We start from the raw sequence: 27,592 nt of genomic DNA on the forward strand, positions 1-27,592 counted from the left end.
CATCATAGTCCCACCTCAGTGGTGTTTTTCAAGCTTGAGATAGGCAGACAGAGCTTGATGTCAAAGAACTTCCTTGCTACAGATGAAAGCAGGGCCCTTGTGGTGTGAGCAGGAACTTAACCAACCATTCTTGGAGTGAAAATGAAAGAGAGTTGAAAGGATGGATTCTGTCTTGTCTAATTGTTAGGTTTATCTAGAGGTGGCTGAGGAGGGGGGATATGATGCAATAAAAACCACAAAAAACAATTTTATTTTGGCATTAAGTGGAAAAGAAGCCTTTTATGGTAGGTAGCTCAGTGGTAATGAATCTGCCTGCAATGCAGGAGACATGGGTTCGATCCTGATATGGGATCAGAAAGACCTCCTGGAGAAGGAAATGGCAACCCACTCCAGTATTTTTGTCTGGGAAATCCCATGAACAGGGGAGCCTGGCTGGCTATAGTCCCTGGGGTCACAAAAGAGTTGGACATGTATTAGCAACTAAACAACAAATGGTAAATGGTTATTCTTAAAATTGATTTTTCCCTACACATTTTTGATGAAGAAATAGCCATGCCAAGAGCATTGCCCTTCTCCTGTCTCGGTGACTGTCTTAATCTCCAGATGTTTCCATCTGTGTTGCCTTAATTCTCAGGCGTTTGTATCCAGTTGTCCCTGCTCTGTTAGCTGCTGTGGGAGGGTGTCAGGGCCTGGTCCCACAAAGCTGCCCCACATGATGACAGTTTTTCTTCCTGCTGACACTTGGTGGTTCCCAGGGAGTTTTCTCTACTGAGCCCGCTGGATTTCTTGAGACTCTTCAGAGTCACTGGTCTGAGAAGTTCATCAAAGTGAATCCTGCTTCTGCCTCATAACTTTCAGGGAAATGTCAAGAGGTAGAGGATGAGCCCAGTGCACAGAGTTATGATTCCTTATCCTGATCTAGCGCCTGACGTGGCAAGACCAGGCACCTACCCGGGGACTCTGGCTTTGAGCTGCTCTCTGTTCTCGAGAGACCCCTCTCCCTCCTCCCACCTCCTCTTCTCCAGCCATCTTGGGCGTCTGGTCCTACAGCATCACAGCCTGAAAAGCCTAAGCCAATGCCCACAGCTTAAGGGCATCTCCCTTGTCTGGTCATCTGGTCATTTTTGTTACAAACATAGTACAGCATGGGGGAAGGGCCATTCAGATCCACGGCCGACATTTGCCTTTTCCACTGACTATTTAAATTGTCTAAGCCCCTGTTTCCTCATCTGTAAAATGGTTCTAAGACTTCTCTCATGCGGTTACCTTGGTAATAAAGAATCTGCTTTCCTTAAACAGTGGTGTGTGCCTCCTGTGTGAGGGGCGTTGGGATGTAGTGGAGAATGAAGCAGAGGAAGCTCCCTGTCCTCAGGGAGGTTACAGTTCAACAGGGTGGGGGATGAGAGGTGGTAAATAAACAAACAAAACAATTACACAAATAAATAGATCGTCCCCATCTGTGATGAGAAAAAAGAACAAAGGACTTGATTCAGATGGGGGTGGAGAGCTAATGAGAAAGTCCTCTTTGATGAGCTGAATGATTCCTGAGACTGAGTTGTTGCACTCTGGTGTCTGACGATTCCTTGACCTGCAGCAGGATTGAGGCAGATGAAACAGGGGCCTCCTGACTCCCTGTCCAGTGCTCTTCTACCTGGCTGCCTCCACTGCTGGAGAGAGGCGGGGCCCAAGCTCAAGGAGGACAGAGGAAGAGCTGGCCGGTCTCCTAGAATCCCTTTTTTCCAGCACCCTCACATCCTACTCCATCGCTGGCGCCCAATGTCCTCTGTCCCCTGGGATTGTTGCTATCAGCTGAAAATCCCTAACCCCTTCCCAGGGATGGCAGGGGTGGCTGGGGGTGCAGAAAACAGGTTCTCAGTGTCTTTCTCCCCCAGGTTCCTACACCTCCATCCTGGATGATTAACCCACCTGGGGCGGTCTTCTCTGGTGGTGAAATTCCAAGCACGGACAGGCTGGGAGGAGAGTGGGTGGGGGCGCGAGTACCTCGGGGTGGGCACATCATCTTCTCTGGCTGCCCCTCTTCCCCACCCGCCCAGCCTCCCAGGAGCACCATGTTCCTTTCCCACTGCACACAGTGTCTTTGTGGGCCCTCTGGCCGGGGCTTCACTGACAGCTCTTGTAAGGAGCTGGTTAGCATTTTTTCCAGACAAAGGCAGAAGTTCCGGGAGGTGACGGGAAGCCTGAGCCTGCAGAGAGTGATGAAAGGAAATGGTCAGTCTCAAGTTCCTGAAAGAACGGTGTCAGCAACTTCAATTCTTTTCCACCTTCCCACTGGGGACCCTGTGCCCATGACCTTCAGAAACAAATCAATTCTCCCTCCATCCCCTCTTCCTTAGCTGGGACTTCATTCTTTTGCCTTCAGTTGTCTTCTAGCCAACTCCCACCTGTTGCTCAATGGTCACAAGGCTTAGTAGGACCTCCCAGGGCCATCAGTGTTTTCGGCAGTGATGGCAGAAGGGAGCAGGCATGGCAGTAGGGAGCAGGCAGTAGGTAGCAGGCAGGAGAATTGATATCTTAAGTCATGTAAGTGAATTCACCAGGATTCAGGACTTCAGACCCTCTTTGGTGGGAGAGTCACGGAAGACTGGATGTTGAGAAAGGAAAAGAGATGCTACGCTGTAAATAATACACTAGACAAAGGCCATTTCCAGCAAGACTTTAAATAGTGAGTGGTACCCCAAGGTCAATTCTCCCCAACAGGTCAAAAGCAGAAAATAGCAGGATGTTTGCAATGGGAAACTCACCTTCACCATTCAGTTCCCAGAACCAACACCTTCACTAATCCCATCAACGTGGAACCTAGTTCTTCAGCCCCTAGGCTGCATTTCAGATGTTTAACAGGGCTCCTGGTTGTTGCACTGAGTCAGCTAATGAAAACGCTCAATCATCACTCCTGGGCTCCTGTGTTGTCTCCCCACCCTATCCTCCCCTTCTCTCAGCACATTTGCTGCCTGAGTTTTGCATCTGGCTTCCATCCAGTGGCCGGTGGGGCTGGCAGGAAGTTCAGCTGAAGTTGGTCCTGTCTATTGAGTTTCAGCGTCCTGCCAGAAATCAGGTTGACTGGAAAAACAAAACAAAACAAAACAAAAAACACTCCCAAAATGAGTCTTGAAAGAAAGCAACATCTATTTCCCTGTGGGCTGGACTTTCTCTGCAGGGAAGGGGAGCTTGTTGTGGAGCTTAACCCTGGGAGCTCCTGGTAACAGTGTCAGTGATGTTTTTCTTTGAGTCAATTCCAGAATGTGACTATGAGGAACAAGGGTCTGGGAGAAGTGAAAACCTTGGAATTGAGAACCCTTCTCAGACTTGGCAGCGGGGAAACAGGAGGATCGAGCAGCAAGTGGGCAGGAGGCTGGCTGCTCCCACTTGTAGTCCTGCTGCTGCCCAAACAGCTTCAGAGACCAAGGATCAGACCTGAGCCATCGCTCAGGGGTCCCCTGGCACCTGACCCCCACCAAGCTCCTCTTGGGCACATTTCAATTCTTTTGTGGGCTGATACTCAGGATGAGTCTGCCAGGTAGGATGGAGGTGGAACCCCTTTCACTCCACCAGGTAGAAACTGCATGCATGACTAGATAATAGAAAATGTGCCCTCCAGATCCTCAGATCACGTGGGTCTTGAAGCAGCACTGTGTGTCCCTTGTGCTTTGCCATTGCTCCTTCCAGTGCCCCCTTGCCTCACGACCACATCTCATTAGCCCTGGGACTTGGGGCAACAAGGCACAGACACTGCTCTCAAGGAGCTCAAAGCCCAGTGGAAGAGACGGGTGATTAAGCAAGCAACGTACTGTGACAGTGCAGCGTGCAGAGGGCCTCCAGAGGGCAGAGCAGCTTATTCTCAGGGAAACTGCTGTCCCCCCGTTTTCACCCCCTCACTCCTCCCTATCCTTGCCCTGGAGTATCTTCTCTGTTTAAGCTGAGTCTCAAGTCTCAAGTCTCAAGCCTTTAAGCTGAGTCTCTTCACACAACTCCAGTGGCTGCTCACAATACCCAGACTCCAGACTGCAGATGGGTGCTGGTCTATGAGGTTTTTCTAGTCTATGATGACATAAGACCTGAGGACAAAGTAGCAGCTCTTTAAGATGTGGCCATGGATATCCAATTTGAGAAACTTCCCATTGTTCTGAGAAGCTGTCGGTCCTGCTTGTTGGGCTGTTAAAACATTTTTCTCTTTTATTACATGATGATGTTTGTAGATTGTCCATTTCTGCTGAGTTGAATTTTAATATTTTGGCTGGGCTGAATAAAAAAGCGATAGTTCAAGGTTTGGGAATCATTGCCCAAGAAGCTGCTCATCACTGAAATTAACACCTATGTCCAAACCCAAGCAGGAGCCCCTGGGCCGTCTGTCTTAGTATCTGATTTTCTAGTCTGCAGCAGAGTGGGAGAGCTGCTGTATTCAAATTCCACTCACTTCCCCAAGACACTTAGCCGCCTGTGGCAGCCCAGTCCTTAAATAGACTCTACTGTTTTCTTGGCGGCCCAGGCTTCTGTATGTTTAATGCCTTGAATATCCAATTTCTGGGTCAAACTCATGAAAATCTAAAAGGGAATTATCCATCTCAGAAAGCACTTGTGATGGAAATAAAAGCCATTAGTACTCACTGTTATCAGGATGTTTAATTTTTCATTAAAATTTCAAGATAAAAGTTGATCTTGCAGAATTGTGTTAACTGAGATCCCCATCTTCCACTGAGATGCAGCTTAGAGACTTACTGGAAAAGATGCTGGTACTCTAGCTCAAAGTTGCCTTTTGGGGGGCCCTCTGCCTACCTTCTTAGGTTAGGGGACCTTGGGGTTCAAGCATCTGCTCTGATAGATGAAGTCCTATATTGCACTTGGTTACCTGCCACTCCAGGTATTATCTAGGGCATTGAAAATCCGCCCCCCACCCCCGCCCCCAAGGCTTGATGCTTAGAAGAGAATTTCCACCAGGCAAACCAAATCCCAGTAATATTATACAAGTGGTAAAGTCCAAATTCTTGGACTGAAGTTGAATGTTAAAAGGTGTTTAAAATGAGTCACTCATACAAGGTTTAGCTAGTTAGCTTTAAGAAGGGCTTTATTTGACCTGTTTTGCAATGTGTGCTTTGCTCTGTGCTGGCAATTGCAAAGGAGACCCTCACATTTGGACTTAATGCTTCTTGGGGTCAAGGATATAACTTCTGTGTGTTTCTGGTGGAGATCCTCTTCTCCTTCTGCCCATCTCTCCCCTGGGTCCCAGCATGTCTCTTGACACATAAGTGGTCTAAAAATTGTTGATGGTGACAATGACAATGCAAATGACTAGTATGTTTTAGAGAGACTCAGTTTCTGGCAATTTCTACTTGACCTAATATGACCACTTAATCATTAATATTTTTAACTTGCCTATTTAATTATTAAAATAAAAAAAATTTTTTTTGACTTGATGATTGTGTTTGGTTTGCAACCCTCAGGAAAGGAAGGAGTGGGAGGATGAAGCTGGTGGGCAGTAAAGGCTTCCAGGTGAATACTCTGTGTTCTGAGTTCTGGTCTCCTAGTTCCAGAACCTCCCTTGCTGCTTATTCAGGGGATGATCCAGACTGAAGAGTTGTGGTCCTTTTGAACTGGTGCGATTATGTTTGGTTTACCTGGGCCATTATGCCAACATGAGCTTTCCTTCCCACTGAACCGGTCTCTCTTACCACAGGCAGCCTTCCGGCTGGTTAGCCTTGAGGTCTGGCAAGAAACAATTGTAGAAGGCTCCAGGGGATGTCATCAACCAGGCATATGATTGATGTATGGCCCTGGATAAGTCTCTTCATCTCTCTGGGTCATGGTTTCCTAGTGAATCATGTTTGGTTGGATTAGATTGTCTCAACCTTGGCACTATTGACGTTAGGGGTCATAATTTTTTGTGGACCCGTCCTGTGCATTGCAGGATGCTAGCAGCATCCTAGTCACTGTATACCAGTAGTACACCTCCACTCTTTTGTGACAACAAGAAGTATCTCCAGATATTTCCAAATATCCCCAGTGGGGAACTATTGGATCAGATGACATCTAAGTTTGAGAAACCACATTAGGAGTTGTTAACTCATCCTATTTTATTGAGATTTTATGTTCTGCACTGTATTAGTTTTTACAGCCTAAATATACTGGTATTCTAGTGCCATCTGCTTCATGAAAATCTGAATTAGAGTAGGAAGGTGTCTACACAGGCACTGAGGTAAAGATTGAAAAAAAAAAAAAGAGCTAGAAGTCCTATTTGGGTTTTTCTTTTCTTTTTTTTTTTTTTTTTAGCTTTTATTGAAACAATGTTCTTTTTTAAAAATGTATTTATTTTTTAAGTGAAAGATAATTGCTTTATAGAATTTTGTTGGTTTCTGCCAAGCATCAACATGAATCAGCTATAGATATACATACGTCCCCTCCCTCTTGAACTCGCCTCCCACCTCCCTCCCATCCCAACCCTCTAGGTTGTTCTAGAGCCCCTGTTTGAGGTCCCTGAGTCATACAAATTCGCATTGTCTATCTTGCTAGCCTCATCTGTCAAATAGAAACTATACATTGTTGTCAAGACCTAATGCTTAGTGTATATAAAAGCACCTGGATCGTATAGACATTCAATAATTAAAATCATTCCTCTTTTCTCTCCTCCACCCCAAGAGTCAGCTCTGCACAAACCAGTAACTTTGCCAGCCTTGCTCTTCTGTTTCTGGGAATCTACCCTTATCCTACCATGTGCCTGCAACCTCCTCCCTGTCAAGTCAACATGGATATGTCATTTCAAAAAAGAAATTTTAACAGTTTGTTTCAAGGAGTGCTTGTATCACTAGACTGTTGACTTGGTCCATCCATAAAGGGACTGCCTCTCTTTAGCAAAGAGAAAAGATTCTCCAATAACCAGAGATCTGTAGATGCCATTGTTTGCTGTTGGTTTAGCACAAAAATGACTCTAAGGCATCGAGGATGACAGCACTTTGTGGGTTATCAGGACTCCTGGGGCCTGGATAAAGTCATGGGTTTTATCATCTTTCCTGGGTTTTAAGCGTCTCAAGACCATGCACTGAACATCCCTGGCAGGTCCAGCACTATCTCCTCCAGGAAAAACACCCTGGTATTTTATAGCCTGAATCAGTGAGAGAAATTGTGGTGCAGTAGTAAAAAGTTAGGCAAGACAGTTTGAATCTGCATTTTTCCTCTCCATTTAGACCCTGACCAGGGGCTCTAAGACTCATGAAGATAGTGCAGTTCTCAAAGAAAAAAGGTTCAGGCTCAAATTCCAACTCTGCCAAATACTCTCCAGTTGACCTTGGGCAATTTATGTTACCTTCCTGAACCTGAGCTGTCATACCGGTGAGTCTGCAATCAGAAGGGTTTCTCCTCATAGGGATGTTGTAGGAATTAAATACGAGAACATATGGAAAGCATATGGCACAATTCTGGTAAATACCAAGTATTCAATAGAAATCAATTTTTATAATAGTAGAAAGGATCTTAAATATGAATATTAATAACAATACATATAGTAGATGTTAAACAGACAAAAAGATGGATGAAAAGGTATAAAATTGACTTGCTATGTTACTGATAAGAAAATAGGCTCAGAAAAAAAAGAGAGTGGGAAGAGGTACCCAGGACATCTTGTTAATGCAGATCTTGCATCTCTAGATTCCCCTTCAGATGCTGGTTCTACCATGCTGGAGGTGCCTTTCTGTGTTAGAAGAAAAAAAAGTATCAACAACACTTGTTCAAGATGGCAAGGCAGGCTTCACTCAAGACCACTGTGATAAATATAGAGACTGCTGTAATGGGATTTTGCAGTAGGGGAGAGAGACTGGGTTTAATTCCAAGTACAGCCTGAGCAAGTGGGGATTTATAGCTAAGGAGCAGTTTGGGGGTCAGTGGGTAGAAAACTGCCAAGAGGAAACATCAAGGATGAGGGGGATTCTGGGTGGACTGACCTAATAGGATTCTTTGCTGAAAGTCTAAGGTGTCAAGTATCACTTGGGGAGATGGCAGAGGATAAGGAACCTAATCAGAGGTCAAAGGTGGGGACTCTGGTTAAACTGACTCAGCAGCATTCTTATGAGAATTGTATTTTACAAGAAAGTACACATGCAGGCCTCGGAGAAGAGAAGGTTCAGGGCCCTGACTAAGGTTTGGATCTTTGTCATTCTTCAAACATTTAAAGCCCATGTTTAGAAAATTGCATACAGACTGAGGAAAATTCACCTATTGGTCTAAGATAAGAATCATATGTTAAAAAAAAAAAAGAATCATATGTTGTTTCCAGAGGGATTCTTTCTTCAGGGTAAGAGAGAAATGAGTATTTTATCCACCGTGTTTCTGATGCCTTAGGGCTGCCCGAGAGGAAAACTGTGCAGTGAGGAGGCTTTGTCCTCCACGGCTCCAGCCCACACCAGCCTTTGCCCACGCACCAGCTAAGCACTACAGAAAGCACCTTTGTTCCTGCCTCCCATCTTCCCAAAGTTCAGCTCTCACCTTTCAACCCGGGCTCAAGGTTCTGGTGAGTTGATCTTTTGCTTTCATGCTGATATTCAGTTTCGAGAGCCACTCTGATTAAACAGCTGGGCACCCAGTATGTTCTCCTCCTCAACGAGGCTTCAAGAGATGTCTCTGGGTTGGCTCCGACCTGTGATTCACGTCTTTCACCTCTTGCCAGTGAACTCAGACATTTGCCTGGGAAGAAGAGACTGAAGTTTTCAGGCTCAGTGGTGGAGAGAGGAAGAGTTTTAGCAATCAGGGTGCCTTGGCTTACTCTGTCCTTCAATCTTGCCTACCTTGGGCCTGCTGGGATGGAGGGTATGTGGGTCTGTTCGCATGTTGGCAGGTGAGATCACCTGTCATTACAACATGAATGGGACCGTGGTTCAAACAGAATACCTTGCTGTTGTTCAGTTGCTCAGTCATGTCTGACTCTGCGACCGCACGGACTGCAGCACGCCAGGCTTCCCTGTCTGCACCAAACTCTCCAGTTATCTTCAGTGATGGTTATAATTCAGCTGAAAAGTTGAATCAGTAGAGTCACAACTCCCACCTGAATTTCATTGTCTATTTTGCCTTTTTTTAAACTTAGTTAATCCACTTGCTGTCTTTCTTATTTGACGAGCACACAGTGTGATGTTTTTATTTTACTCCCCTCCTCCTCTTGTGTTGAATCCCCTTCTAGGAAAGCATAGCTAGAATTATGACATAAAGGAGGGATCTGTGAATCATAGGCCAAACCCTTCCCCCGCTTGTAAACAGAGTTGTGCTGGCACGCTGCCACATGCCCTTGTTTATGTCTGTCATGGTTGTTTTCTACAAGAGTCCAGTAGTTGTGATAGGGACCCTGCAAAACCTTAAATATTTATGATCTGACCCTTTACAGGAAAAAAAAAAAAAAAGCCTACTGATTCCTAATTTAGAGAGTCTGCGTTGGAGCTAAATACACCTTGGTTCAAATCAGGTCTTAGTTACTCACTCGCTTTGACATTGGAAAAGCCTCATCACCTCTCTGATACCTAATCTGTACCATGGGGATAAGAGAGACTCACCTTGGAGAGCCGCTGTGAGAATTCAGTGAGATGGTATTTATAAAAAGTTGCAGCTCTGTGCCTGGCACAGAGGAAGAGCTCAATAAATGTAGCTGTTATGATGATCATTCATTCCTTTAGCCAACAAGTACATGTCTAGTGCCTTCTCTGCACTAAACCTCGGGTGCTGCAGCTGTGACCAAGGCATAGATGATCCCCACGCTCGTGGAGCTTACATTCTAATGGGGAAGACAGACAATATGAAGAAAACAAATCAAGAGGTTATTTCCAGCTAGTGATGAGTGCTATAAATAAAGCAGGTGACAGGGCAGGGGACAGAGTCAGCTCAGTTGCTACCTGAGCTGAGACTTAAACATAAGAATGAGTCAGCCATGCAAATATCTAGAGAAGGAATGTTCCTGGCGGAAACAATAAATACAGAAGCCCTGAGCCAGGGGTGAGCTTGGGAGGGTCCAAGAACAAAGTGATGGCCTTGGGGACGGGGGCACAGTAAGCAGGGGGTGGTGATGGTAGAAGACCAAGGAGCAGAGGTCAGCACAGGTAAGAATATGTCATTGCTTGGAGACCCTGGGAAGACGGCTTTTAGAGGCATGGATGCAATCTAAGATGGTAATGGGGCAGAAATGTAACCGAGTCCTTGGCCTCGTTCTGTGATCTTTGTTGTAAATATATTATTCTTCCTTTTGGGTTTCTGGCATTCATCACTGTTAGAAACAGGAGACGCGTAGGGGCCCTCGTCAGCTGGAGTCAGGGTGGCAAACCCATCTCACCACCCCGGCTGGGCACACCAGCCTCACTCGGGCTTTTCTCCTTACAGTACCCTTGACTCACCCCAGAGGTCTTCTGGCCGATGCTATTACCTCTTCGAAATCATTCTTTATCAGGAGACTTGAATACTTCTCCAGGTGGAGCACTTAAGGTAAAAAACAGTTAGTGTAATTTTAATACCCCCTAACAAATTTCCCACAACTTAAGACAACCAGATAATCATTTGGTCCCTATGGTCACTCAAAATTCACAGCTCAGTTCCCGTAATTAGCATTTCTTTTGTGTCTGAGCCAAGGAACAGGGGTGAAGAGCCCCAGTGATAATATTTTACCTGTTTGAGGTTGAAAAGAAAGCTGTGATACAATCAGATAAACTGCCTTGAGTTGCCAATAATAACAGTCATACAGTCTTTGCCAGTTCAAAGCCCTGCTGCATGTGTGGCTCACGTGAAGGCAGAAGTGTGCATTTAGTTTACCAACCTCGATTCACTTGGGGTGACGCCTCCTCCCTCTCGTGTTCTCTTCTTCATTCTCCTCCTCCTCCATCATCTTCATCCTCATCAAAATCCTTTATTTATTGGCCCCCTTTTCCCCTGGCTAACAGTTTTACAATGTGCAAGTATGTGTTTCTGTCTCATTTTGTTTCAGACATTGTTAAAAGAGCAAGATATGAAGGCGGCTCTCTTCCAAGCCATGCTTTCAAACACTGATTCTTAAAATCTGGGGTCCGTGAATGATCATGGATGGGGGTCATGAGCCCCCTGAAATGTAATAGAAACTTTTTACATATACAATTTTTTAAAAGGAGAAAGTCTAGAGTTTCATCAGACTCTCAAAGTGTTCCCTAATTCTAAGAAGTTACTAACTACTGCTTTAAAGACTTTACTGACTCAATCTGTAGTGTGAGTTTCAAAGGAAAATTCTAGAACTTTTCTAAGTGGAAAAGGGAAATTTGTAGAGTTGGAGCTGGGGAAGCTGGTGATTCTCAAAAATCACATTAATCAAGCCTGATCTGTGAAAGCAAGTGGGATTGATAATTGGATCAAGTGCAGCCTTCCTTCTAGAGGACCTGCACATTTTCCTGGGAATTCTTATTATGACTGCAAACATTATATAGTTCTCATAGACATCGTCCTAGAGCCTTATGGATTTTAACTCTTATTCCTCAGAGTAACTCTATAAAGTCTGTACAGTTATTAGTCTCGTTTTACAGATGAGGGAAATGGAGCAAGCACAGCTTAAAACCATACATTAAGTTTTATATTCAGCATCCCAAGACCCTTCATTGTTCTGGATAATATAGTTTGTCCAGCTTTAATTAATAGCTCAGAATAATTATAATTTTGGATGTGTCTGAATAGTAGCCATGTTGTAACCATGAAGCCCAGGACTCATTAATGACAGTATTTTTAAAGGTGGCAGCTCTGGTTTCATAAATAAAAACAGATTGCAGGTCACGTGCAAAGGTGAGCCAGCTGACTACTCTACTTAATTTGAATTTAGCTGAATCACCATGGTTTATAAAGTGTGGTGACTGACCAAGTAGATAATTTTATTATTGTAGCTATTATTATCACTAAGAAATTTCTGCTGTGTACATAAGGCATACTATCGCCCTGCAGAGCTTAAAGATAGCTAAACCTTATCTTTGGGAGGCTAAAGTTCTTTCATTCCAGGAGTTACTTAGTTGATGGGACTTTAGATATAATTCACCCTTTGCCTAGATTATATTTACTCAAAAATTAATGAGCAGGTGACTTAGAAATTTAGATGGCCCGTTCTTTAAGAAAATCACTTATAAATAATCTATAGGAAAATCAACATTGTGGATATTAAGGTCTGTTTAATCCCACCTGTAGCCTCTAGTGGCTACTAGGAATTCTACAATTCATGTATGTGGGCTAAATTTACACACAGAGGTAAGGTAGGAACACAGGGCTAGAACAGAGACCCTCTGGGAAAAAAATATTTAACATAGTTTCATAAAGGGGGAAATGTTTTGCCATCTTCTAAGCAAAATTTAATATGCAACAGGAAGTCATCTTAATTGAGTGAAGGGTCAGACTTAATCCCACACCAAAACAGCAGAATGACAAAGTGGACCTAGGAGACAGGATTTCAACCCATGACCCTCAATTATGGAAAGCCTGTTGTTTAATACCTTACTTCATGTTGAAGGTCATCCTTGTAACAAATTTCAAATATTTTATGGAGTAATATGATGATGACCAGCAGAAAATATTTGGTTAAAGCCACAGTCAATTGTATTATGCTTATTGGGGTTTCACTTTATATCAGGTAATTTAGATCACTGGAAACTGGGTTGATAACACTCTTTACTTTGGACAGATTTTCTTTTGGGAAAACTGTAAGTTAAAAGAGAAAAAAAAATTCATGAAGAGGACAAGGAGAGACAAAACTACTCTGCATTTATTCTTTTTTTCTAATGAGTTCAAAGTCAGCTAGAAACTTATTAAGTCTAATTAGAGGAAAGATCAATTGTAGTTCAACTAAGGCTCATTTTTAGAACACTTTTAAATAAATTTACTTTCATTAGTTTTGGGGACATAGATGTTCTAAGATTTTCTTTTGGGAAAGTTATTCTCCTGGGTATTTTCCTTTTTGACAAAGACTGATTCTAGGAGAAGAAAAATAAAAATAAGTCTGTCTCCAGTCATGTCTAGCTTTCCCTTTCAAGTGTTTTCCAGTCCCTTCCTTCAAGCGTATTGGGCACTTGCGCACTTTGCCTCTCTCTCAGCTGTGGCGTTCTCATCCATGGTGGACCACCTCCCCTGTGTTGCTGGTTACCCGAGGATCTGGGCCTCTGTTCCCCCTTGCATTATGTTGTTCCCACTACTATCGCTCAGGAAGTGGGTGTAGGAGAGGAATGGGAAATCTGCTTCCTACCTTCCTGTCAGACTTGGGTATATGCCTTCCCCAAGACACATGAGTCCTGAGCCCCCAAAACTCTAGGTTCATATATCTCTCCTGGAATACTTCTGTCCCTGGAGCTATCTGTGTCCAGGACTCTTTACCATTGTAATAGCCATTCACACCCTCTTTATTAATTGTTGATTAATTGTGTCTTGTATTTAGACATTTAACAAATAGATCTTAAGCATCTGTTTTGTATAAGGCACTATTAGGTGCTAGGGATAAAAAGGAAGGGGATGGGAGATGTTAAGATAGACATTTAAGAGGGAAAGATGATGGCTAATTATATGTGGCTAATTCTACAATTAATTAATATTCATTAAAACTGTGATAAGTTCCCTAGAGAAGAAGTGTATGACAGGGGACCTGCCTTAGTCTGAGGGTCAAAAAGTTTTTCATGAGGAGGTGAGATTTGAACTATGTTATATGAAGGATGAGTGGGAGGAAAAAGAGGGCTGTGGGGGAGACCACTGCTGGCAGAGAAGGTAGTTTGTGCAAAGAGAGGGCTGAGTCCCTTTTTCTTAGGAACTGAAAGAAAGTCATGGTGACTGAAGTCAGAGAAAAAGAGGGCAAGTGGGAGGAGATGAGGGTGGTGAGATTAACAAGGGTGGAATGTGCCAGGCACTAGCAGTTCTAAAGGAATAGTTGAAAAGATTTTCGTCAGTTGGAGTGGGGATCAGGTAGAGAAATGGAGGTGTTTGACACTGTCTGTGTTGTCTGTGTTGTCTACATTGTTTCAAATGTACATCCTGGTTGATGTGTGGCATGTTCCGGAGGGTGATGGGTAGAAAGCAGACATGAGGTATCCTAGTTGTTAGCTGTTATGCTTCCAGGGAAGGTGGTGAGGTCCTCAAATAACACAGTTCAGGTAGAGAGGAAAATAAAAGGAGATGAGTTTGAAAGCTGAGATAAAATTGTCAGATGTTAGTATCAGATCGAATGTGGGAAGAAATTAAGAACAACTCCTAGGTTCCTGGTCTGCTAAGGACAGAGTGTGAAATGAGAATGAAGAAGGGCCTTGAACTAGCAAAAGATGCCAAGAAAACATATTCAGGTGGGTAGAAAGCAATCCAGCAGGACATGGGGTTGGTTGTGAAAGCAGAGAAAAGGCTTACACCGAGAGCTTGAGCTTGCTCAACAAGCCATCACTATTCAAGAATCTGGCAGCAGGTTATGCAACAGTAGAAAGGTCCTGGCTAAGTCTGGGCAAGCACAATCTAGCCCAATTAGGATCCCTCTTTCAGAAGACAAGCTGCTTTGTTTTCAGTCAGCAACTCAGCTCCACAAACCATCTTGGATCATATGTTCCAACAACCAACAGTGGTTTTCAGAGAAGTGGTCTTTAGCAATATTTAGGAAGAAAAGGTTTTCCTAAAAGACATAATGTCTTCAGAGGTGCAATTCTAAGCACAACGAAGACAAACTTTTAGAAAAAATAGTAGAGGTGAACTTATTTGCAAAGCAGAAATAGAGACACAGATGTAGAGAAAGAATGTATGGACACCAACAGGGAAAAGAAGGGGGATAAATTAGGAGATTGGGATTAACATGTACACATGGCTATGCATAAAATAGATTTCTAATGAGAACCTACTGTATAGCAGAGGGGGGAAGAAAAAACCTAATTGTAGGGTATACGTTAAGTCAACCTAAAAACTGCATTCTAATACACAGTAGGTACAGACAAATACTGTTTGATTCCACTTATATGAGGTACCTAGAATAGTCAAATTCATAAAGTTAGAAAGTACACTGGTAGATGCCAGGGACTGGTGTGGGGGAGTAGGGGGTGGGAAGGGGGAATGGGGACTTTGTGTTTAATGGGGACAGAGTTTCAGTTTAGGAAGGTAAAAAATTTGGGAGATGGATGATGGTGAGAGTTGTACAACACTGTGAATGGACTCATTGCCGCTGAAATGTCCTGTTAAATATGGTTAAAATAGTTTTATGTTCTGTGACCACAACAAAAACATTTCTCAAAAAAGACAAACTTTTATTATGTCATATAGGGTAGTTCTGGCCTGTTAAAGGCTCCTGAATCTTTTCATTCCAGACTGGGGCCTTTGCTTTATCCAGCCCAATCAAAAGCTTCACTGAGATTGTTCTGATAGCCACTAGCATTGTTCATAAATGTTTAGTTACCTTGTTTTGGGCACACGGTGGGATTACAATTCTTCACTCTCTTGCTTACATATGACGCTTTATCTAACAAAATGGGAACAGAAGTGATGTCAATTAAGACCTAGTGCATGGTTCACTACACTCTCTGGTCCCAGCCTCAGCAATCCAGGAAGCACGTGTCAAGTTGGAGCCTCCTTCAGTGACTTTATAAGCCCCTGTAATAACCCACAGTTTCCATGTAGCATAGGCAGATAATCTTTGGTGTCTCAGGACTCTGAGACATTTGTTACTAAATTGCAACCTATCCCATCCTGACCAATACCATGATGTTCTCCCCAGAACAAAGTAACCTTAATGGCTCAAATGAGTTTGGAAGCTTTCAGGACAAATATTTGCAGGATTTAGGCTCAAAGGAATAGGATATCTCTTTTGTCTCTGGAATCTATGCAAGAGGAGACCAACAACAATCATAATAATAGCTACTATCTAGTAAATCTCACCACTTGGCAGGCAATATGCTAATTATCTGTATACATTATTTCATTTTACCTCAAAGTAACCCAGTAAGTAAGGGAATGTTAGCAAATCCACTTAAAATTTTTTTTAAAAATTTATTTCGAATTGAAGGATAGTTGCTTTACAATATTGGTTTCATTTCTGCCATGCAGCAACATGAATTAGCCATAGGTTGATATGTACATAGTCATATGTAGCAAATCCACTTTTTAAATGAGAGAATAGGGGCTCAGAGAGGTTAAATAACTTTCCCAGGTTCACACAGCTGGGAAATGGCAGAACTCTGACTGGAACCTAGTAGCTCAGTTGGTACAGAATCCGCCTGCAATGCAGGGGACCCTGGTTCGATTCCTGGGTTGGGAAGATCCGCTGGAGAAGGGAAAGGCTACCCACTCCAGTATTCATGGGCTTCCCTTGTGGCTTAGCTGGTAAAGAATCAGCCTGCAGTGTGGGAGACCTGGGTTTAATCCCTGGGTTGGGAAGACCCTGGAGAAGGGAAAGGCTACTCACTCCAGTATTCTGGCCCGGAGAATTCCGGGGACTATATAGTCCATGGGGTCACAAAAAGTCGGACATGACTGAGTGACTTTCACTTCACTTTCATGACTAGAACCTAGGTGGCCTGTCTTCCAAGTCCTGGCATAACTCTCAGACATTCTGCTGGCAGGACTTGGGGTTAGTCCACTGATATCCCGACTGGCAGCAGCTCAGTTTTTAGGCCAAACCCCTCTGAGTATCACTATCCTCAGCTCCTTCATGGAGTGGGGTTTAACATGAAGATATGCTTTTCAGACCTGGGATCTGGTGGCCCAGTCCTAACTCCTAAGCTCTCATCTACACTGACTGAATAACATATCAGTTATACGTTTGAGCTCTAGAATTGGAGGGATCTGATTTCAAATTGGGGTTCTTCCACATACCAGATTTACCTCTCCCCTCAGTTTTCCCATATGGAAAGTGGGGATTTATAGTTCCTAGCTCATGGGGCTGCCAGGAGGATGGGCACCTTATTTGCCTGTTTGCTTTCAGATCCAATTGCCACCCTTCTCGACTCTACTCATTGTCTGGGGAGAGGCTGGGGGAGTGAGTGGGGTAGGCAGCCCCTGCACCTTCATTCCTTAGACTCCCTTGCAGTTTACTTCAGCCAATAGGAGCACTGGCAGGTGATGGGAAGCCAGAAAGGGGTAAAAGCCAGGGAGAGTGGCCCCCTCTTTCTCCAGGGACATCTCCAGTGTGATTTCGGCTCCTCTCAGGCAGCCTGTCTCTCCTTGGTCCCAGCTGTTGCCTAGTTGGTTCTGGTTCCTGGCTCTGTTAGCACCTGGCTTTGTCACTCTAGCCCCAGGGAAGGTAGTGATCTTCTACTGCTACGGGCTGCCTCACTGTCCCCTTTGGTCCTTTCAGTTCTTCTAAGAACTTTCTGAGCAGAACTCTATTCAAGTTTGTTAGTGGCTGTCTGGCACGGGCTCTTTTCCACACTGCACTGTGACTGATACAAAGAATTGATTGAGGTCATGCCTATGAAGTACTGAAAACAGTGCGTGGCATGTAATAATTGGCCAGTGAGTGGCAGCTTACAAAATGTACTGACTTACCTCTTACCTAGATGCTCTGAGGCCAATTTGCACCAGGCAGGCCCCTGCTTACCCCAAAGTTCCTGAATCAAGGCACATTTCTCTCTCCAGGCTGTCTGAGTCCAGAGATCCTGTTTTGATGCATTCTTCTCTAATCTTGATAGAGTAAAGGGCATGTGGATTCCTCCTCAACATGTGTGACACGTCATCGCTTTCTTTCTAATTTTCCAAACTTCTGACTATGGCTTAAAAAGCCCTATTCTATCTGGCCCCTTCTGTCTTCCCAACCCCTCCCTCCACCACCTTCCCCCTCACTCCCTCCAGCCCGCACTGGCTTTTGTCCAGTCCTCTCTGCCAAGCTCTGTCTTCCTTCGGGGCTTTGGCAGGTGTAGTCCCCTCTTCTTGGAAAGATCTCTTCTGGTCTTCTTTCCCATCCTTCTCACACCCTCCCCTCAGCGTAGCTGCTCCTCACGTAGAGCGGCCCTTCCCATTACTTTATCTAATATTGGTCTCCGGTGACCAGGTGCTGTTGGAGCTTCACTGCAGCCTCCATGCCCTCCCCCCACCCCCACTCAAGACAAACCTCTCCCTCTCACCCAATCTAGCTTGATTGCACAGGGGGATCAAAGGGCCCTTCAGATTTTGTCTTCTTTCAGGAACAAAATGACCGCTAGTGGCACTGACTTAGGCTCCTTCAACAGAACTTTGGGACTTAAACCACAGAGCCTGGCTACACTCCTGAAGAAGGAGAAATAATTTTCCTTTCTTAAGAATGAGCTAACAGTTATAAACTGGGGGGGGGGGGGGGAACCTAACTGGGAAGCTAATTCCTTAATTACCCAGCTCTAGCAGTTACTGATCCAGTGTCCCACTTCCAACTTTAGAGCTGATGTCCCGCCCTGAGGCCCTACATCCACAGTCACTCAGTCATGTCCGACTCTTTGCGACCCTTTGGACTGTAGCCCGTTGGTCTCCTCTGTCCATAGGATTTTTCAGGCAAGAATACTGGAGTGGCTAGCCATGTCCTACTCCAGGAGATCTTACCAGCCCAGGGATCCAACCTGCATCTCCTGTGTCTCCTGCATTGCAGGAGGATTCTTTATCTGCTGAGCCGTCAGGGCCTGAGGCCCTGCTAGTGACCAAAAGCCTGGAATCCTACCTAGTTTCTGCCTGCCTTCCTTCCTGGGGTGGGGGTGGGCCATCAGCCCTGTCAAGCAGAAGCTTGAAGGCTTCTGCCAAGCTTGAAGGAAGCTGCCAAGGAAACTCTCCCAGAAGCTAGACTGCCTCCTGCCTGGCTTATTTGAAGTTTTTAGCTGTCTATTGTGAAGCCATTTTCTGTCAAACTGAAGTACTGGTTCTGTCATAAATGTGGTAAATGTGAATCGGGGAGGGGGGAGGGCTCCCATTCTTTTTTTTGTTGTTGTTGTTTTAAATTGATATTTTCTTTTTTTTTTATTTTTCTTTTTTCTTTTTTTTTTTTTATTATTAGTTGGAGGCTAATTACTTCACAACATTTCAGTGGGTTTTGTCATACATTGATATGAATCAGCCATAGATTTACACGTATTCCCCATCCCGATCCCCCCTCCCACCTCCCTCTCCACCCGATTCCTCTGGGTCTTCCCAGTGCACCAGGCCCGAGCACTTGTCTCATGCATCCCACCTGGGCTGGTTTTCTGTTTCACCATAGATAATACACATGCTGTTCTTTCGAAACATCCCACCCTCACCTTCTCCCACAGAGTTCAAAAGTCTGTTCTGTACTTCTGTGTCTCTTTTTCTGTTTTGCATATAGGGTTATCGTTACCATCTTTCTAAATTCCATATATATGTGTTAGTATGCTGTAATGTTCTTTATCTTTCTGGCTTACTTCACTCTGTATAAGGGGCTCCAGTTTCATCCATCTCATTAGAACTGATTCAAATGAATTCTTTTTAATGGCTGAGTAATATTCCATGGTGTATATGTACCACAGCTTCCTTATCCATTCATCTGCTGATGGGCATTTAGGTTGCTTCCATGTCCTGGCTATTATAAACAGTGCTGTGATGAACATTGGGGTGCACGTGTCTCTTTCAGATCTGGTTCCTCAGTGTGTATGCCCAGAAGTGGGATTGCTGGGTCATATGGCAGTTCTATTTCCAGTTTTTTAAGAAATCTCCACACTGTTTTCCATAGTGGCTGTACTAGTTTGCATTCCCACCAACAGTGTAAGAGGGTTCCCTTTTCTCCACACCCTCTCCAATAAATGCTGGAGAGGGTGTGGAGAAAAGGGAACCCTCTTACACAAAGGAAACTATAAGTAAGGTGAAAAGACAGCCCTCAGATTGGGAGGAAATAATAGCAAATGAAGAAACAGACAAAGGATTAATCTCAAAAATATACAAGCAACTCCTGAAGCTCAATTCCAGAAAAATAAATGACCCAATCAAAAAATGGGCCAAAGAACTAAATAGACATTTCTCCAAAGAAGACATACAGATGGCTAACAAACACATGAAAAGATGCTCAACATCACTCATTATTAGAGAAATGCAAATCAAAACCACAATGAGGTACCATTACACACCAGTCAGGATGGCTGTTATCCAAAAGTCTACAAGGGCTCCCATTCTCTTCTGGCCTAAGGTACTTTCTAAATGGCAGGCTCCAAGGTCACATCCATTGCCATTCCCCAGGGTGATACACTAGCAGGAACTATCTGTCATCACTCTTTCCCTTCCACATACCTGAGTTATTCTAGCAGCCAGGACTGTGCTTAAAAATTAAAGATGAGTCAGGAATGCAATTTGTTGCGAAGATCCCCTGGAGTGGGAAATGGCAACCCACTCTGGTATTCTTGCCTGGAAAATTCCATGGACAGAGGAGCTGGTGGGTGACAGTCCATGGGGTCGCAAAGAGTAAGACATGAATGAGCGACAGAACATGCAACAGAAAACAAGATTTAAGTGGCTTAAAAACCAGTCTTGTGTGATTGGTAGTATGGGGTTTGGATATTAAGTTGCAGAGAAAATAGGGAAAAGATTGAAAAAGAAACATGCCAACTCTATTGGTTACCTTTTACCAGGAAAGAAACGCTTTTCCAGAAATCCTCAAGTTTGATTTTCTCTTAGGTGTCATTGCCCAAAACTGGATCACAAGACCACCTTGGCTGCAGGAACAGTCAGAATATTAGAAAGCAAGATTATCATCATTCACTATTTTCTCAGGGCTGGACAAAAGATCACCCTGAATAAAATCAGGCTTCTAATAGCTGGGAACCTGCAAGGAATAGATAGCAGACAGACAGGTCTCAGTATTTGCCCCAAATCAACAGAGTTCTAGAGGCCACAGTCTACTGAACTTGATGCTGAGTTTTGAATCTTTTGGGACACAACAATCAAACAGGAGTTTGTCTTCTAGACGGTCTCATCTTTGCTGCCTGGCAGGCAGTAGGAGTTCTATACATATTTATAAAAAAAGAAAATGAATCTAGAGGAAACCAGATGATGAGAACAGCATGGATTCAGTAAGAGTAAGACAGGACAAACTTTATTTCCTTTAAAAGTTTCTGATAGAGTAACTGTTATATCTGAGATCATGGAATGTCATATATGTTTTATAACTGAATTTTGGCAAGTCAGTCGACATTGCTTCTCATAATACTCTCGCAGAGGAAAAAAAGCACGTGGTATAATTTGACAGATGGAGCTGAAGCAATACTTAGTGAAACATTTATAGCAGTAAAATATCTGTCTTAGAGGAGAAGACAGGTCTCAACTCCAACCACTGATCTCAAGGTGGTATTTCAAGGAGTGAGTCCCAGCCTTTATAAGGGGTGTTCTCATCATCATTCAGTTCAGACTACTTTCTAATTTTCATTCTTATTTGTTCAAACCATGGGGGGTTTTTTGGTCTGCTTTTGTTTTTTTAAAACATGTTAGTTTCCAAATATTTGGGAATTTTCCAGGTATGTCTAAATTAATGATTTCTAATTCCCACTGTGGTCATATTATGTTCCATGTGATTTAAATCCTTATAAATCTATTGAGTCTTGTTTTATGGCAAGTTTTACTAAAACACGTTCTGTATTCACTTGAAAAAATGATATTCTGTTGATGGATGTAGTGGTCTATAAATGTCAACTAGGTCAAGTTGGTCGATGGTATTGTACAAGCCTTGAACATCTTTACTGATTTTCTGCCTACTTGCTCGGTTATGGAGAGAGAGGTTGAACTGCTGTTTATAGTCATGAATTTTTCTATTTCTCCTTGCAAGACTGTTAGTTTTTGATTCATATATTTGGAAGCTCTGTATTAGATGCATAAATATTTAAAATCATTTTACCCCTTGTTGGATTGATTCCTTTATCATTATGACATGATCCTCTTTGTTTCTGGTAATATTCTGTGTATTGAAATGTATTTTTTATGATAGTAATATAGCTACCCATATTCTTTTGATTAGCATTAGCATGGTACATTATTTTTCAATTGTTTAACCAATTTGTCTTTACATCTAAAGTGATTTTAATAGATGACATACAATTGGTTCTTTCTTTCTTCTCCATTCTGACAATCTTTGCCTTTTAACTGAGGTGATTACTTACATGCATAAATTTAAATCTACCATCTTGCTATGTGTTTTCTCTTTATCAATACATTTTTTCCCCTTTCTACTCACTTACAGCCTTCTTTTGGATTCGTTGAGTGACTTGTTAAAAATGATTCTCCTTTATTTTCTTCATTGATGTACTAGCTACAACTCTTTATTTTGCTTTTATGGCAGTTGTTTTAAGAGTTGGAGTATACATCTTTAACTTATCACAGTTTACCTTCAAGAGTTGGGTTGGCCACAAAGTTCGCTTGGGTCTTTTTAGGTTTTCCACATCTACTGAACACATTCAATATTTCCTCTACTTTCTTGGACTTACAGAATATAGTTGTAGGTATTTTTTTAGTGTCTGTATTTACCAATTCTATCACCTCTGTCATTTCTGGGATTCTTTCAATTTATTAACTTTTCTGCTCACTGTGGTTCATTGCTTCCTGCTTCATTTTGTATGCCTGATGACTTTTGATTGGAAGGACAACATTGTGAATTTTACCTTGTTGGGTGCTAAATACTTCTGACTTCCTATAAGTATTCTTGTGCTTTGTTTTGGAACATTTTGTCTTTGGAAAGTTTGATCCTTTGGGGACTGCCTTTTATTTGTTAGGTAGGACCAGAGCAGTGTTTATTCTAGGATTGATTTTACCCCACTACTGAGGCAAGGGGCTTCCCAGGTGGCTCAGTGGTAAAGAATCTGCCTACCAATGCAGGAGATAAAGGAGACACGGGTTGAATCCCTGGGTCAGGAAGATCCCCTGGAGGAGGGCATGGCAACCCACTCCAATATTCTTGCCTGGAAAATTCCATGGGCAGAGGAGCCTGGCGGGCTACAGTCCATGGGGTCACAAAGAGTCAGGCGCAACTGAGAACTGAGGCAAGACTTTCTGAGTTGCAAATTATGAGATTTTCCAGTCTAGGGGCCAGGATCAAGCCCTGTATTCTGGTCCCGTAGGTTTACCGGGCATCTTTTCACTCTGCTTTGTGGGAACAAGAACACCTCTCCGGTATTCTCCCAACTCCAACTGTTTTGGTCTTCCTGGTCTCCTGGTTCTAGCTCCTCAACTCAGAAAGTCTGCCTAGCTCTTCCTGGATAGCTCTGTCTGCACTATAGCCTGGCAACTCTTTCTGGGCAGTAAGCTGAGGTGATCACAGTGCTTAACTTTGTTCGTTTCCTTTCCCTTATGGAGCACTGCCCTGCACAGCCGCCTTTTTAATGTATTTTGCTTGTTTTGTTTTTGCTGTTGTTGGGTTAGCAGGAGAGTAAATTCATTTCTTGTTGCTCTGCCTTGGCTGGCTAGACTGCATCTGGGTTACTATAAATTATTGCTGCTCTATTGATGAAAGACTGCCAAGGTTGTCACCTGTTTCCAAAACAATCCTCATTAAGTAATCTGTGCTTCACAATCCACATCTCCTTTCGGTGCAGTAAACTCTTGTGCAACGGGTGTTACAGAATAGTTGCATACAAATGAAGTCTATGTAAGACAACTAATTTTCCCCTCTAGCTTACATTTTCATTCCTGTGATGCTCTACTTCATTTCACATTACTTTAACAGTGACTTCAAATCCTGTGACTTTCCTCTATTTTCTTCCCTCCTTTTCTTTCTTTCACATCAGAGGCCAGTAATCTGTACACAAATTTCATGATATTTGGGGATGAGAGTTTATCTTATTCTAGTCAACACTGGTCTTGAATACTTAGGTGTGTGCTTGGGGCGAAGGTGTGTGTGTGTGTGTCTGTGTGTGTGTGTGTAGGGGAGTTGAATAAAAACAGGGCCCTTGACTTTAAGAAGTTCAAAATCTTTTTTTAAATGAATAATCACTCCTGCTGTTTTGAATTGTTTTGGGATGGATTTATAATCAGTAGAAAGTGCAAGGGAAGTGATGCTTCTTTTACTTCTTGTTCCTCAGCTTCAACGAGTATTTACTGAGTGTTTCTTATAAGAATACATTGTAGTGTTACCTGAGAAACAAGCACTGATGATGAGCTCATAATCTTGTGGAGAAATGACAGAAACTGATAGAGACCCAAGGTGTGGCACCACAGTAAATATGTGAGATGGAACTTGGCGGTGTGAGTATACAGGGTGGACGAGATGAGGGAAGGCTTGGAGACTGAGATCAGCAAAGAACTGTCAAACTTAGGGGAGAGTGGTGTGAGCACAGTTAGGAGTACCAGTGCCCAGGGCTTGATGAGGGAAAATCAGAGAGGCTAAAGGAAGGGGCTCCTGATGGAGAACGGTGGGGAAAGAAGAGGCTTTTCTGTGAAAGTCTTAGATGCTAGGCTTAGTTATTTGGACTGTGGGGAGCTCTGCATGGTTTTTGATGGGTGGACAGAGACAGAGATTGTCTGGCAGAGAGGGTTAGGGTTCATGCATGTAGAGGAGGTGGGGACTGATAGCAGAGGCGCCAGGACAGAGATTAGGCCTTAATCATCTTTGTATCTCCATCTGCTGCCCATGTGGGTGCTCAGTACAGTCCCACTCTTTTGCTACATTGTGGACTGTTGCCCACCAGGCTCCTCTGTTCATGGGATTTTTCCAGGCAAGAATACTGGAGTGGGCTGCTATTCCCCACTCCAGGGTATCTTCCTGACCCAGGGATTGAACCCATGTGTCCTGCAATGAAGGCGGATTCTTTACCTGTGAGCCATCAAGGAAGCCCATCACCCCTCCCCATCTGCTAGTTCATACTTCATGCCTGTTGCTGAAGTGCAGGTAAAAGGTTATCTTTTACCTTTTATCAATAAATTATTAATCTCTTTATAACCACTGTCCTTGTCAATGGCAAGACAAATATTGTGGAAAAAAAAAAAAAACAAACACTTCATGCTCTTTGCTATTTTGTTTCAAGGACTAAAGGCCGGGAAATGTGGAGTCAGGTTCTTCCAAGCCTTATTTGTTTCTATTTGAATTCCTCATTTTCTTTCTTTAGGGAAAAGGCACTAAATCCCTGTTCGGAAAATTACACAAAAGGGCCATTTCAGTCCCCACCTCTCTCATGCCCAGTAAGTTCTGCAGTCTTACAAATCTCACAAAAAAGACGGCCCACACCTATACAAGTAAACTCAGCCGACCCACGTGCGTGCTCCCAGGAGAGCCGGGCGGAGGTGCAAACTTTCAGAGGAGCAGCGTTCACGCGACGCGGACAGGAGCACACATACTCACGTGACTCCGCGCCCAGGCGGAATCGCTGCGCGACTAGGCAGCACACGCCTGGCCACACACAACACAGACACGCTTGCGAGCACCCCTGCTACTCTCAGATCCTCACCGCCCCCACCTCGGTGCGGTGCACTACGCCCGAGTCGCGCGCACCTTAGGTCCCCAGCCCTCGCCGCCCGGAACTGGCCAGCTGTGGGCTGCGCCCGTCACTCTCGTGCTCCCCCACCCCCCGTTGCGTCATCAGGGCGCGACGCCGCAGCAGCGCCGGCTGAGGCTTGAAATGCTGGCAGCTGCAGAGCTATAGCCGGCGGAGCTGCGGGTGCGAGCGGCCAGGGCGGGAACGGGCTGCGGGAGGCTGCTGGGGCCGGGAGCGCCTGGACAGGTGTGTGGTCGCCCTCTCGCCGGACCCAGCGCGGCTCCTGCCAGCTGTCCGGCGGCCCGCTCGCCTCGGCGCTCTCTCTCTCGAGCTCCCGCCGGGTCTCCCCCTGAGCGGTGGGCCCGGCTCGTGCAGGCGTGGGGGTCGAGCTCGTTCTCTCCCGGGGACCCCGGGTTGCGGCAGGGCTTCCCCCGGGCGGGAGGTCCCTCTGGGCTCAGTCCCTCCGCACACCCGAAGGGGACGTGGAGACATTGACTTTGGCGTTGAGGCTGCAGGGGTACGCCGAAAGCAGCTGGTGAGGGGACAGTCCCTGACAGATGACCACTGATTGAGCTGAGCACTGACTGGGCGTCAGACACAGTGCCAGGCGCCCTAGGGTATTATGCAGAACTCCCGCAACCCAGGAGGTAAGATTTATCATATCATGCCCATTTGCCAGGTGGGGAAACCAAGACATGGGAATTAACCAACTTGTCTAAGTTGTTGTTAACCCATCTTGGTTGGTGACCACAGATGGTGAACAGAGGGGGATTCGAACTCGGATGTATTTGGCTTCAGAGTCGGCCGTCCTGTCTCTCTCGCTTTCAAAACCCACAGTTGGCTCCCCTCAGCGCATAGCCTGGCTTTTCTTTTTGCGTGGGGTGGGGTCGGGGCACTTTTCAACCTTGCACAAACGTGTGGAGGGAGGAGCGAAGTGTGGGCTTCTTATTGGCACAGGACTGTTTCCCGCTCTCGTCCTCCTCTCATCGCTGGGACCAGCCAAATCTTCCTTTTCCCAGGCAGCCACCGGCTCCCCCTGTCGTAGCTACATTCTGCACCTGAAACTGAATAGCTGAGTTTTATTTTATAATACAGAAGAGCTTTCATGCCAAGTGCATTGATTTACTCTTCCTTCCCCTCGCCTATTTGTTAGATTGTTACTTAGGTAAAATTGTTATAGTGTAAAGTTACTTAGGTAAAATTGTTATAGAATGTGTATAGTTATCCCGAGAATTACAGTTACCACTATAAATCCAAATGGGGATTGTAAAGAAATGGGAATCTGCCCTTCAAGGAACTCTGTTAACCTGGACATGAGTTTTTAAGGTTTTAAAGAACTGATTTAAAGCCAGGTGAGAAATAATCAAAAGCTGAAATAATTTGAGGATTAGGTTAGAAAATTCTTATATTTTAATATCTTTTTTTTTTTTAGCAGTTCACTGTCAGTGAACGTTTTTTCTGAGGGCGAGAAAAGGCTTATTGCAAAGATATGAAAACTTATAAATCAGATATTTTAGAACAGTGTCGTCTTGTTTTAGAGCTTTGTAGGTGTATTAAAAGTGCAAATACCATTTCATTTAAGGCAGCAAAAGAAAATAAAAAGCTTGATTCGGTTTAAGTGAGAAACGTTAGAGGTGCACTCATTACCTTTGTCTATTTTACATTGCATGCTATATATGACCCAAAATTCCCAGCACATAATTTTTCAAAAATTATCTTTTGTGTGCATACATGTAACTTTAAGTTAATAAATGCATATTTTCATCCTTCTAGGAACTATTCAGTTAACACAAAGGAAATAATTATTTTTCACATACCTGAAATAGGGTGATAATTACCCTCGTGAATTCATAGCTGTTTTGTTCATGAAGTCTAAAGATACAAATGTTTTTTTAAAATCCAAATTACTTAACTGAGTTCATATATATATACATCAAAGTCCAGTTTTATACAATGACTAAGAAGTCCTCCTTAGTTCATTTGACATCCTACCCTGAAGCAAAATAACATAGAAATCAGAATTTTGAGTTCTGCTATTTACTGTCTGGATCCCTCATTAATTTAAATGGTATACATTTTTTATAGCACATGATTCGGGAGTTACGTTGTGTGACATGGATGAATCTGCATTGACCCTTGGCACAATAGATGTATCTTATTTGTCAAATTCATCTGAATACAGTATTGGTCGGTGTAAGCATGCCACCGAGGAATGGGTAAGTTTAAGATACAGATTAAAAGCATTCAGC

General features: G+C 43.9%; 1 protein-coding gene and 1 long non-coding RNA gene across 6 annotated transcripts in view; one reads left to right on the top strand and one right to left on the bottom strand.

Moving 5' to 3' along the window:
• GPAM (glycerol-3-phosphate acyltransferase, mitochondrial) overlaps positions 1-27,592 on the top strand; it is a 68,298-nt gene that overhangs the window by 688 nt on the left and 40,018 nt on the right. The window contains exons 1-4 of one of the 5 annotated variants that reach the window (XM_043475716.1): positions 6,464-7,338; positions 8,344-8,512; positions 10,360-10,461; positions 27,429-27,559. In XM_043475716.1, the coding sequence (XP_043331651.1) occupies positions 27,458-27,559 (102 nt within the window). In that variant the 5' untranslated portion in view covers positions 6,464-7,338; positions 8,344-8,512; positions 10,360-10,461; positions 27,429-27,457. Of the gene's footprint in view, positions 1-6,463; positions 7,339-8,343; positions 8,513-10,359; positions 10,462-25,474; positions 25,991-27,428; positions 27,560-27,592 lie in introns of those variants that run through there. The other 4 variants (XM_043475718.1, XM_043475717.1, XM_043475715.1 and 1 more) reach the window with 4 other exon arrangements.
• LOC122446035 lies at positions 7,413-10,756 on the bottom strand. The gene is made up of 5 exons (XR_006270759.1): positions 10,642-10,756; positions 10,374-10,455; positions 9,543-9,760; positions 8,488-9,008; positions 7,413-7,696 (listed from the first exon to the last, which is right to left on the bottom strand). It is a non-coding gene; the product is annotated as an uncharacterized LOC122446035 (long non-coding RNA).

The sequence above is a fragment of the Cervus canadensis genome, chromosome 8 (genome assembly GCF_019320065.1).
Source record: "Cervus canadensis isolate Bull #8, Minnesota chromosome 8, ASM1932006v1, whole genome shotgun sequence".
Classification (NCBI taxonomy): Eukaryota; Metazoa; Chordata; class Mammalia; order Artiodactyla; family Cervidae; genus Cervus; species Cervus canadensis.